The 11,358-nt window shown below is 38.3% G+C and overlaps 1 protein-coding gene across 2 annotated transcripts; it reads left to right on the top strand.

Annotated features, from left to right (window-relative positions):
• Positions 1–750: 750 nt before the first annotated feature.
• On the top strand, positions 751–7,313 carry LOC147334750 (uncharacterized). 2 transcript variants are annotated; one of them, XM_086274732.1, is made up of 11 exons: positions 751–874; positions 2,097–2,270; positions 2,821–3,015; positions 3,224–3,408; positions 3,504–3,616; positions 3,694–3,833; positions 4,169–4,257; positions 4,411–6,123; positions 6,291–6,384; positions 6,456–6,561; positions 7,132–7,313. In XM_086274732.1, exons 2-11 carry the CDS (start codon positions 2,103–2,105, stop codon positions 7,233–7,235), a joined length of 2,907 nt encoding a protein of 968 aa, XP_086130858.1. In that variant the 5' UTR covers positions 751–874; positions 2,097–2,102; the 3' UTR covers positions 7,236–7,313. The 2 variants fall into 2 exon arrangements, with proteins under 2 accessions (XP_086130858.1, XP_086130864.1); XM_086274738.1 differs by having other exon boundaries at positions 4,172–4,257.
• Positions 7,314–11,358: the final 4,045 nt, after the last annotated feature.

Here is an 11,358-nt window from a genome sequence, read left to right on the forward strand (position 1 = left end):
ATGCTGTTCCTTGTTTGCTTTGAATTTGAAGGAACTTACTGTGCACATGAAACACACATGAAAGTGATAGTAGCACAAATATATTAATAGTATGAGTATGCAGTTGTGTACATTAGGATTGAGTGACCAAATGAATAAGAGAATGCATCATTCATTGAAAATTTGAAACGGAACAACAACAACAACAACAAATTGGTGTCATAAAAATGTTAGCACATGTTTACATGTTTTCTATCTCCCTAGACCAGTGGACTAATCTTCACAAAGCATGGCATAATTATTTCAGAGGACACTGTGTCAACTTCCACAGGCCTATGGCTTTTATAAATATTTTATACAAATCCCACAATCATGTTTATATTTGTAGATTTGACAGTTCGTTCATCATCATAGACGAGTGGACTAATCTTCTTGAAACTCCGTATAAGCATTACATAAATGTATCAAGAGCTTCATCACTAATATCTCTAAATACACTACAGGTTAGAAATCATAGAAAAAAGACAGAACTTGCCCAAGAATTCATGTGTTTTTAAGGTTTCTACAGTTTACAAGGACTTTAGTGACGCTTATCATAACATGAAGCAATACATACCCCAAATAAAGTTTAATGGTGAATTCGGCTTACTTAAATCCCTAAAATGTGAAATAAATACATGCTTAAAGAGACATTAAGCTAATTTACATGGTGGTGGGGAAACTTCAGCACTGACAAGCGACAGGTGGCGTTACCATGGTGACAAACACACGGACACGGAGTCAAGTTGTCTTCTCTTGTGACCGCAACACGTTACGCACATCAGAGAAACGGTGTTTACTGTGAGTGCAGGAGCTCAGTGCGCATATCAAAGCGATCAAAGGAGATCCGTATAAGGTCAGCTTGTGGTTTGAGTGTGTGTCTAATATAACTGTCGCTGTTTGTTGTCTGTGTCATGCGCTCGTCGTACTTCTGTTTTGTTTTTTAATGTGTCTATTTAATCACGATTTATTCACGATGTTCAGTGATAATGAGGCATTTTTATGCATCCAGAATATAATCTAACGGCGCAATTAAGTCAGCAAAACCCATTCCATATTTTACATTAAATTTATATTATTTCACAGGTTTAATATCATATCTAAACTTGTATGAACGAAATGATAAAAAAAAATATACAGCAAATAAAACATCAAATAAAACATGTTAATAACTGGTGAGACATTTAGCCCTAGTGAAAATATATTACGTTAATACATGAGTGATAATAATAATAAATCATGTACTTGTGCATGAAAGTACAAGAGTGGACTTTTTCCGACGTGAAGTACTCTCACTTGGATAGGTTATATAGATAATTTGCTTAATTGAAAGAACTTAAAAATTATGAAGTCGTCCATTAAGTTCAAAAGTGTGCAGGTTTAATGAAGACATTCACGACTCTGACTGCGATAATATTTTACTACTGTCTGTAGGCTACTCTGTCATTATTTGACAGGTACTTTTTTATATAACAAAACGGCAGCTGATTTTTTTTTCTCATGTTAAAGTAATGTAATTATTTTGTTCTGAGTAATATTTTAGGATAAATTTTACATTTTCTTTTTTTGTTTCTTTCATATTTTAATGGCCTTTCTGTAGTTTGATATGGCTTTGTTTTCTACAGGCATTGCTTGTTTGGGTAGTAATTGTAAGCAAATGGGGGCGATCGTGGCTCAAGAGTTGGTAGTTTGCCTTGTACTCGGAAGGTTGCCGGTTCGAGCCTCGCCTCCGACAGTCTCGGTCGTTGTGTGTTAAGCAAGACACTTCACCCGTTACCTGGTAGTGGTCAGAGGGCCCGGTGGCGCCAGTGTCCGGCAGGCTCGCCTCTGTCAGTGCGCCCCAGGGTGGCTGTGGCTGCAACATAGCATGCCATCACCAATGTGTGAATTACTGAATGTAGTGTAAAGTGCTTTGGGGTCCTTATGGACTAAGTAAAGTGCTATACAAATGCAGGCCATTTAAATATGAATTTGAAAACATTAATGGTGTTTTAAAATACATTTTCAATTACACTGATGAACACCAAACAGGAATCGGTTTTAAAATCCAACTTATTCCTCTTTCCCTCTGGAACAAGAATTCGATGGAACGTTATGAATCTCTGGGTCCAGTCGGAGAGGGCAGTTACGGCACCGTGCTTAAGTGCCGTCATCGTGATACTGGTCGCATTGTCGCCATCAAGAAATTCATGGACTCTGATGATGACAAGACTGTGAAGAAGATCGCCCACAGGGAGATCAAGCTACTCAGGGTACCTGTCAATTAATCCATCAGCCTACCACTCATTCAGTCATTAAGTAAAACCTGAATGAAGACATTTACAATAACAAGAGACAAACAACGCTAAAATAACTGTATCAGTTTCTTACCTTAAGTTTAAAAGTCACTATGAGATGATGTGTGAGAGGAACCCAACAGATTATTGTAATCTAAAGGGAAAATTTGAATCTATCCACTAAATATTAGTGTTGACTTGACCATGAATAGTTCAATAACTTTACAGTAATCTGACATCGGACTTACAGGTTATATAAATTAGTATACAACACCTATGGTGGATAAGAGGGTTGTTGTATACTTTAAGCAAGTCACAGTGAAAGGAAATGAATCAGTCCTTATTTCTAAAAGTTTTTTTGTCAACAAGTGTATCTCAAAACATTTGAATATCATGAAAAAGTCAAGGTCCTTGATTTGCTGGGCCTGTGCAGCTTCAGTGACCCAAAAGCACTGATACCATCAATGATAGACTCAGTACTGTATGCATTCACAGAGTAACCACCCTTATCTTTATAAACTTCAAGCAACTGCGACACGAAAACCTGGTGAACCTCCTAGAAGTGTGGAAGCGCCGCCGCCGCTGGTATCTGGTATTTGAGTTTGTGGAACGGACACTTCTGGATGATCTGGAGCAAAACCCAAGCGGACTGGAGATAAACACATGCCGACAGTACCTGTACCAGATCCTAAGGGCTGCTGCCTTCTGCCATCAGCAAAATGTGAGGACGTATGATTAATTATTCATAAGTTAGCTGTATAGTAAGAGAACACCCACACTAACTTCTGATGCCAAGCCAGCCATTTTGTTCTATAAGCAGTCCTGAAACATGAGAAAAAACAATCACAAAAAAGCTTGAAGGGTTACTCCTAGCAGGCTTTCAATGAGCAATATACCACATGATGCTGGTTCGTTCTTTTCATTTCCAGATCATCCACCGTGACATCAAACCAGAGAACATCCTCATCTCTCAGGACAGTGTGGTTAAGCTGTGTGATTTTGGCTTTGCCCGCACTGTTGCATCGATCAGTGAGGGCAGCGTCCTCACTGACTATGTGGCCACTCGATGGTACAGAGCCCCCGAACTGCTGGTGGGAGACATTAAGTATGGCAAGTAAGTATCTGTGTACTAACCTTGCTGAAATTACCTGTGCTATAGGGTGTTTGTTGATTAGAAATTTTAACATATTTGTGTGTTTGTGTGTGTAGACCTGTAGATGTGTGGGCTTTGGGGTGTGTATTATTAGAGATGTTAACAGGTCAGCCTCTGTTTCCTGGAGACTCGGACCTTGATCAAATATATCAGATCATCCGGTGCTTTGGTAAGCTCTTCACACAGCGTTAGCACATTGTCTTTCCTCTTCCCCATGCTAACTGCACTCTCTTTTCTCTGCTATAGGTAACCTTAAAACTCATCACCAGGAGCTGTTCTACAGAAATCCTGTATTTTCTGGAGTTACACTGCCCGAAAGTTCTGACAGACTCACTCTCCAGCAGCGTTTCCCTACAATCACACCTATTAGCCTGGATCTGGCCCAGGTACAGTTTATTTTAATCTCAGTATATAAAAAATACTTTCTTTTTTAAAATTTTGTTCATGTGGTCTTTTCAGTAGCTGTAGCATATTGTGGATGTATCAGTTAATGGAATGTGACAACTAAAAGGCTGTGTGTGGGTTTACAGGAAAAGAAAAATATTTAGATTTAGAAAAACTTGGAGACATGTGAATGCCAGCATCTGTGGCCTTCACATGCATCTTTATTTCTTGCTTGATAACTGTTGGAGTTCTGAAAGTATTTATGTATTTTTGTGTCAGTTTCAGGGTTGAACATATCAGTAATATGTTTGGTTTCTTTTTTTTCTCTTCTTCTCAGAAGTGTCTACACGTAGATCCAGAAAGACGGGCTCAGTGTTCAGAGCTGTTAGAGCATCCACTCTTTACACAAGACTCCTTCCACATCAGGTACCACTTTGTTTTAGATACTCTTGATGCTGGTACACCTTGAAATACATGTGAGCAAGAACAGCACCGATAGCGTGATTTGAAAATTAACATTTGGGCTGGTGAGTAGCCACTAAATTAGAATTACTATCCTGCCTTTCTCTGTGCATTTAGATTTTTGGACGAGCTAAATTCAAAGATCCAAAAAGACCACAGAGAAAACTCTACATTTCCCAAAATAACCAAAAACCCAAGAAAGGATGAAAGGGATGAGAAAAACTGTAATGGCAAGGACAAGAAACAACCTGAGGACACGGATGACAAAGTCAACAAGGAAAAGATGGAGAAAGTAAAGGGGAAACAGCCTTTGAAGTTGTCTAAAACCCCTCGTCAGTCAGAACCTTTAATCTCCACTAAACAATCCAAAGGAGGCAGCAAGGTTATCCACAATGCAGCTCAATCTCCTATGGCTTTGAAAAGTAAAGCAGGCAAAGCTGCTGGTGTAGATTTGAAGAAAGAATCAGAGATTCCAAAGATAACCAGAACCCTTACTTTTGACTCATCAGAGACCATCAAGACTGTAGCAAACCTGGATGTCGCAAACAGCACAGTAGCAAAACCAAAACATGAGCGAGCGCTATCCTCAGATATAAGGGAAGACCCTATGAGAATTATAAAAGACATGTACAGCTCTGACAATACAGTGTCAGGTAGGACTGAAAAAAATACCCCAGAGAGCTCAAGACTGTATCAGTTTGAATCAAGCCAGGATTTTGAACAAAAAATGCATAAAACAATCAAAAAAGGTTCCCAGTTGTTGAAACAATCAACTACTGACCATCTAAATTTCTGCTCGTCTCCAAAACCTTCTGTGGAATCAGCCACTCATTGGTCCAAAACAGACTTGCCAATAAAATCCCCTAAACTGGGAATCAATCATCACATTGAGGTCCATACCACACTGTGTATCACCAAACAGTGTGAGACCAATAGTCATACTGACCAAACAGCTGATTCAGAAGAAAGAAAGACATCCAGAAGTACTGAAGTACTATCATTAAACCTCAAGCCATCTGTGTCTACCTCAAAAATGAACAACTCATCTTCAAAGCTGCTTCCACAGCACATTAACTGTAGAGAAGATAAAGAAACCAAGCTGGGCATGCACGTATCTCATTCTTCTGATGGAGACTACAAGGTACATCCTGAATCTTCTGAACCTTGCTGCCTACATCAGCAGAGCACCAAACCTAAGACCTCCACAGAAGTCACAACAATTTCAAATGAAAACACAATAATAGGGGCTGGTCTTAGGACAACACTGAATGTCTTGAATAAAGAGAACCAAGAAGATATAGTTCTCACTGTGCCCATTAGTGCAACAGCCAACTCATCAGTAACTCAAACCTCAAATGTGTCTTCAGGTAATGACAAACAGAACAACAGCAGTGACTTTGAATCTGACATAAAAGGCTGGAAAGTTCCTCACTCCAAATATTTGGTTGGAGAATCTAAAACAAAGTCTGGATCTTTCAGAGACCACATGAGATCCACAAGAAAGATGAATGACAACCCAGAAAGAAAAGACAAAGCCAGTATATCCAGTGTCCCAGATGTGACTTCAGTCACATCTACAGAAACTCTACACCACAAAGCTTTGACCAGAAGCTCTGTCCTTCACAACGAGGATAATGCAGACTTTGCTGAGCTTGATCTGAGTGTCTCTTGTTCTTCTCCACCCCCTCATCCACCATCCTCCACTCCTGCCCTCATCCCTTCATCCTCCACAACTCTTGTCAACTCCTTAGTCATCAAAACCCATGGCCCAGCCATCAGTGATCATTATATCCTAGGGGCAAGTTCCCATCCAAGAACCCCCACCCTGAGGTATCATAACCAAATACTACTGTGTTTTGTAAAATACTGATATGGTTATGTGTCAGTGTCCTCGTTATTAGACTGAGCTTCCCCTAAATTGGTCAGGCCTGTCAGGTGTTTTGAGTCCTGCTTATCTTGCATGGTTTGGTACAAGGTTTTTATCTTTGTTTTTACAGGACTTTAGATAAGTTAAGACATCACGGTGGCATTTATACCCAAAAATCCCAACAGTTTCCATCAAGTCATGTTAAAGAATTACTTACCTTCCAGGTAACAGCTTTCTTTACAGCATAATCAGAAGATTAAAAAAATATTTGAAAATAACGTCTTTGTCCTTTCAGGAGCCAGAGAGGAGTCTAATCTGTGAACACTCCTTTGTATCTGACCGTCTCCAGAATAGCAGCGATGTTTCCAAAAATAATTCACACATACATTTCCCAGATTTAGGTATGTAGAGAAGGTATTCACACATGGTAACAGTTTTTGGCGCGCTAATGGTGATGATGGCAGCTCAATTTGACCCAGTAGTCCAGTTTCCAAGCTATATGATAAGTGTGAGCAATAGCCCCCTTTTGGACTAACTGGGGTTTAAAAAGACCAGTTACATTTGAGATTTGACATGAAAAACACATAAAGAGAGTAGTTTGCTTTGTTTCAACCTGATGTTTTACCACTTTGTAAGTCTGTGGTACATCTATGGGACATGCTAACTTGCACTCTCCACCTCCTTTGTAAAGTTTCAGTGGACACCAAACAATATGTGTAGGGGTAAAAAGAGCAAGATTTTCAATAATCACTTATTTTTCAACCAGTTCCAGAGATTATCGACCTCAACTGGATACTTAGCTAACAACTTTGGGGATCTCTATGTAGGGATTCCCAGCACTCTCACCTAATCACTTGCGCACTCATCTGCACATTCCATTTTGTTGGTATATATTTTATTGTGGTATATGTTATTCTGGCCATTATTGTCAAATGAGTCAGAATCAAATGAGTCATGTCCTGTGTTCTCAGGAAAGCAAAAAGGAGCTGCCACAAACCAGCGAAAAGTCAAACAACCATCCCATCTACCATCAGAACCACAGCAGCGTGGACACAACAGCACTGAAACACACTAAAACAAACATGAAATTTACTTTTATTTATGGACACAAATGTTTATCCTTTTGTCCATTATAAAGGTTTATTTATCTGGATTTTGCTTCTGTAACCAGATTTAGATTGAGTGATTTGTCAAATAACCAAAAACTGTTAAAAACACAGGATCAAAACAGTGAACTTTGAACATTTTTTCAAAGAGATAGACAATGTAAATCATTGTGACTTGTTTTTCTGTTTAATTACGATAAACCTTTTAAAGTGGCAAATAAATAGTTTGTAAATACATTTTCAATCACCGCTTAAACGAATTCATTACATTAGTGTTGTTGTTTTATTTTTTATGAGATTAAAGTAAAAGAGCCTTTAAGGATAAAATAAGGGATGGGTTGTGATTTGCTAACTAAACCTAAGCTAAGAACAGTATCATACAGTCACTGAAACATCCCCAAAACAATCCTGTTACAACAGCCAGGTACAACAACTACTGTTCTAGCTGCTCGATGTGGTAGAGTTTAAAATACACTAATAAAAGAAAAACATTCACAAATCTGTAACAGAAAATCAGGTTCAAAACATGGTCATGGTATGATTTTAAGATTCATCACTTGAGTCCTCAGAAGAGAATGAACCTGCTTTCCAGGTTGCTGATGACTTGGCACTGCGTGATGCCATCTGTGAACGTCCTATTTGTCTTTGTCTATTGGCCAGTAAGTAGTAAAGGATTCTGAGGGCAGCGTTGGATTGGCTGTTAGGGATTGGTATCACAGCAGCTGGCTGTATCCTGACTGGTACTCCAGCATCTTTGGTCTGTGGTTTCTTAAGTGGCGGCTTGACAGATGGCTTTTTAGTTGTAGTGGCTACCTGCTGCTGTAATACAAAGATAAGAGATTAAGTTTGCCTGTAACAAAATGGTTAAACTAGGCTACAGCTAATCTGTCAAGGTGCTACTTCTTAATATATCTAATACATCACCTTCCTGGTGATGGGGGAGGTTGTGGTTATCTCAGTGGGAGTGTCAGGTGTATAATCAAAGAAAATCCTGCAGGTTGCATCCACAGCTGAACCGTCGATCTCTGGAACCGCAAAACCCGTCAGATAGGAGATGGACCGATCTAACAGAGGGGAGGCTTATTTGTCAATTTCTTAACTTTGACGTTAACAGAAACATCTTTTTTGATTTGTTTTTCTATGATAATGTAGCACAACTTTGAAAGTATTACATTTTAACTGGAAGTACATTTATTGCACTTTGCATGTTTCCAAGAGTCTCTTAAGTCGTCACAGGTGGAGAAATACTGAATACATGGTAAATGCATTTTTCTTCTTCCTGGGAAAGCACTATTTACACTTTCTTTTGTGAAAAAATTCTTTGTCTGCTTTTATCCAAAACATAGGATTCAGGATTTGAGTAACATAATTACTATGAGTTGAAATTCAGAGGGTTAAGTTTTAAATTACAGCTCCACAAACTCATTCAGCCTGCAAATGCAGACATATTTACAATTTAAGGCCAGATTCAGTAGTCAGTGGTGAACCTCTATCTTATCTACACCAAGGTCAACAGCTCTGTTTTGTATCAAGGTGTGTGTGCTGCTATTTGATCTGTCAGTGTGCTGCATATTTCATGATGACAGGACTGAGGTGTTTTCTTTTGTCTTTGGTTTGTTGCAAAGCCGCCATGAAGATAGCATACTAAAAATAGATCCATTTACCAAATTTGTATTTATAGTATATGTTGTTTAATCATAATCATTTGCATCCTATGGCTTAAGTTCTTCAGATTAAAATTAGTTTACTTGTACTCACCATTAATTAAGTCCACACTCTGAACTTTGAGGAGGAAGAGCAGGAAAATGAAGGGTGAACTCCAAGACATGACCACCGATGCAAGGAACAGAAAAGAAGGTAGACAGAAAGAAGACAGAGAGCAGAGTGACTTAGGAGAGCAAGGTGTTGAATAAAAGAGGCTGAAAGGAGGGAGGAGAAAGAAAGGGAAGACATGTACAATGTCTAGACTGTAAATATTAGTCAGAGCAGGACTGACAGATTTGTGGTTCTGTTTTGCAACAGAGTAAAAGCCACTAATCCTTGCTGCTTTTTTAAACTTTATTCATTTAAGGTTTATGGAGCAATGTCAATATGTGTTCTCCATTACTGGGAACTTTTTCCCAGATTTTGTCATCTTTTCTAGACTTTTCTAAACTGGTCATATAAAAACTGTTTTCATATTATTTATATATAGTAAAACTCCTCCTCAAATCGCTTTTATATCCAAACTGTAAGGCCTGGATATAAAAGATTTTTAAGTTAAATGTTGCCATAACTTTAGCCTGACTGTTATTTAGGGATTGAAGAACCTGCACAGTCACCCAGACTACCTTCATCATTCAGAGATTACAAAATTAAGGCAAAGCTTGGTGAAATACTGTAAAGATATTGTGCTAAAATTAGCATGATGATACCTGCTGGCCTACTGTATTGCATTTGTTTGAATGCGTTACACCTTATATTTTAGAGCTACATCAGATGATAAGAAACAAGCATTCAATATTCAAAACTAATTCTGCAAGAAGGATTTAGTATATTTCAAAACCAAGAAAAATATTTATTTAGGTGCTTTTTTTTTTTTTATAAACATTTTGCACATTTTGGGTTTTGTTTTTTTTGTTGTTGTTGTTGTTTGTTTTGTTTCTTAGACAGAATAAACCTGCGACCTAAGCTACAATTAGGAAACTACCAAGCTCCTAGTGCAAGGAGCTTTCACTCAAACCAGAGATGACTTCCTTTCAGTCCTACTGCGCAGAAGTTTGCTGTAGTTCCGTTGTGGGCACACCAGGGGGCAGTCAAGAGCTATATAAAAAAACTAATGGTTTAAGTTTTTTTTTTCAATTTATCCTTTAGTTATACAAGTAGTCCGACTGGAACTCAATGCCTCATTCACACCTGTTTCTGATAAACATTAAAATTACAACATTAAAAACAATGAAATACCAATAAAATAACAAAAATGCAAATTTTCTGTTTACACAGTCACATCAAAAATAGGAACAAGTTCCCAGTGATGATTTCATAAGGTAATTCATACATCTTAAGAAATGTCATTACCTATTTAAACTTGCTTCCACACAAAAAGAGATACATTTTCCTTAAAAACTTTGCTTAGTTTTTACAATTGTACCACAAAAGTATCACACAAATTACAACTGTAAAATTCAGTTTTGGGGATAACCCCTTCCTGTTCCAACATGGCTGAATACCAGTGCACAAAACAAGTTCCATGAAGACATGAATGAACAAATTTGATGTGGAAGAACCTGACAGGCCTGCACAGAACATCTTTGGGAAGAATTAGAGTAGAGACTGCGGTGCGAGCCAGGCGTTCTCATCCAACATCAGTGTCTGACCTCACAAATGTGCTTCTAGAACAATGGTCAAAAATTCCCATAAACACCTTTAAACCTTGTGGGAAGCCTTCATAAAAGAGTTGAAGCTGTTATAGCTGTAAAGCGTGGGCTGACATCATATTACACCTTATGAATCCAGAACGGGATGTGACTCGAGTTCATATGTGTGAAGGCAGTTGAGCAAATACTTTGGGCGAGATATAGAGTAAGAAAGAAAAATGAATCTTGACTTTTCTGATCTAACACGAGAAACCCACAAATACATTTGGTTTTAAAGAAAAACTCTGTTAGCAGGGAACACTTTGTTACTTTTACTTGTACATCAGCACAGATAGCTTCACAATACTTTTTGTCACCTTGGGACTTCAAACAAAACTACGGAGCCCCGCAAGGGACAGGGGAGAAAAAAAACATTACAATGAACTTTTCGCAAAACTTTTGCGAGATCCCGAGTTTGTTTTGCGAGATCTCGCAAAAATCCGTCTTAATTTTATTTTTCTCCCATGTCCCTTGCGGGGCTCCGTATAAAACATCTCCACACACCATAAAGAAGGATAATGTTTGTCTATGCCCCTGTCTTATTTACATTCACAAATCTATCAGACTCCTTCGAGAACAAAATCCCCATCATTTGCTCTAATTTGCTTCTCTTTATAATCTCAGCTGTTGGTTTGATGTTTTGCTAAAGGGCTCATTAAACGGTTTATGGAAACAGTTAATCATCCACTTACCACAC

This window comes from Aulonocara sp. 'chitande type north' Nkhata Bay, linkage group LG3 (assembly GCF_057382095.1).
Source record: "Aulonocara sp. 'chitande type north' Nkhata Bay isolate Kocher_YH1m ecotype deep benthic linkage group LG3, A_spYH_male_GT1.1, whole genome shotgun sequence".
NCBI lineage: Eukaryota > Metazoa > Chordata > Actinopteri > Cichliformes > Cichlidae > Aulonocara > Aulonocara sp. 'chitande type north' Nkhata Bay.

Excerpts from the sequence above, each read along its gene's own strand:
- LOC147334750 (XM_086274732.1), top strand. The coding sequence starts at position 2,103 with ATGGAACGTTATGAATCTCTGGGTCCAGTCGGAGAGGGCAGTTACGGC. Across the intron at positions 2,271-2,820 it reads GGGAGATCAAGCTACTCAGG|CAACTGCGACACGAAAACCT; the intron begins GTACCTGTCAAT and ends ATAAACTTCAAG. Across the intron at positions 3,617-3,693 it reads TCAGATCATCCGGTGCTTTG|GTAACCTTAAAACTCATCAC; the intron begins GTAAGCTCTTCA and ends TCTCTGCTATAG.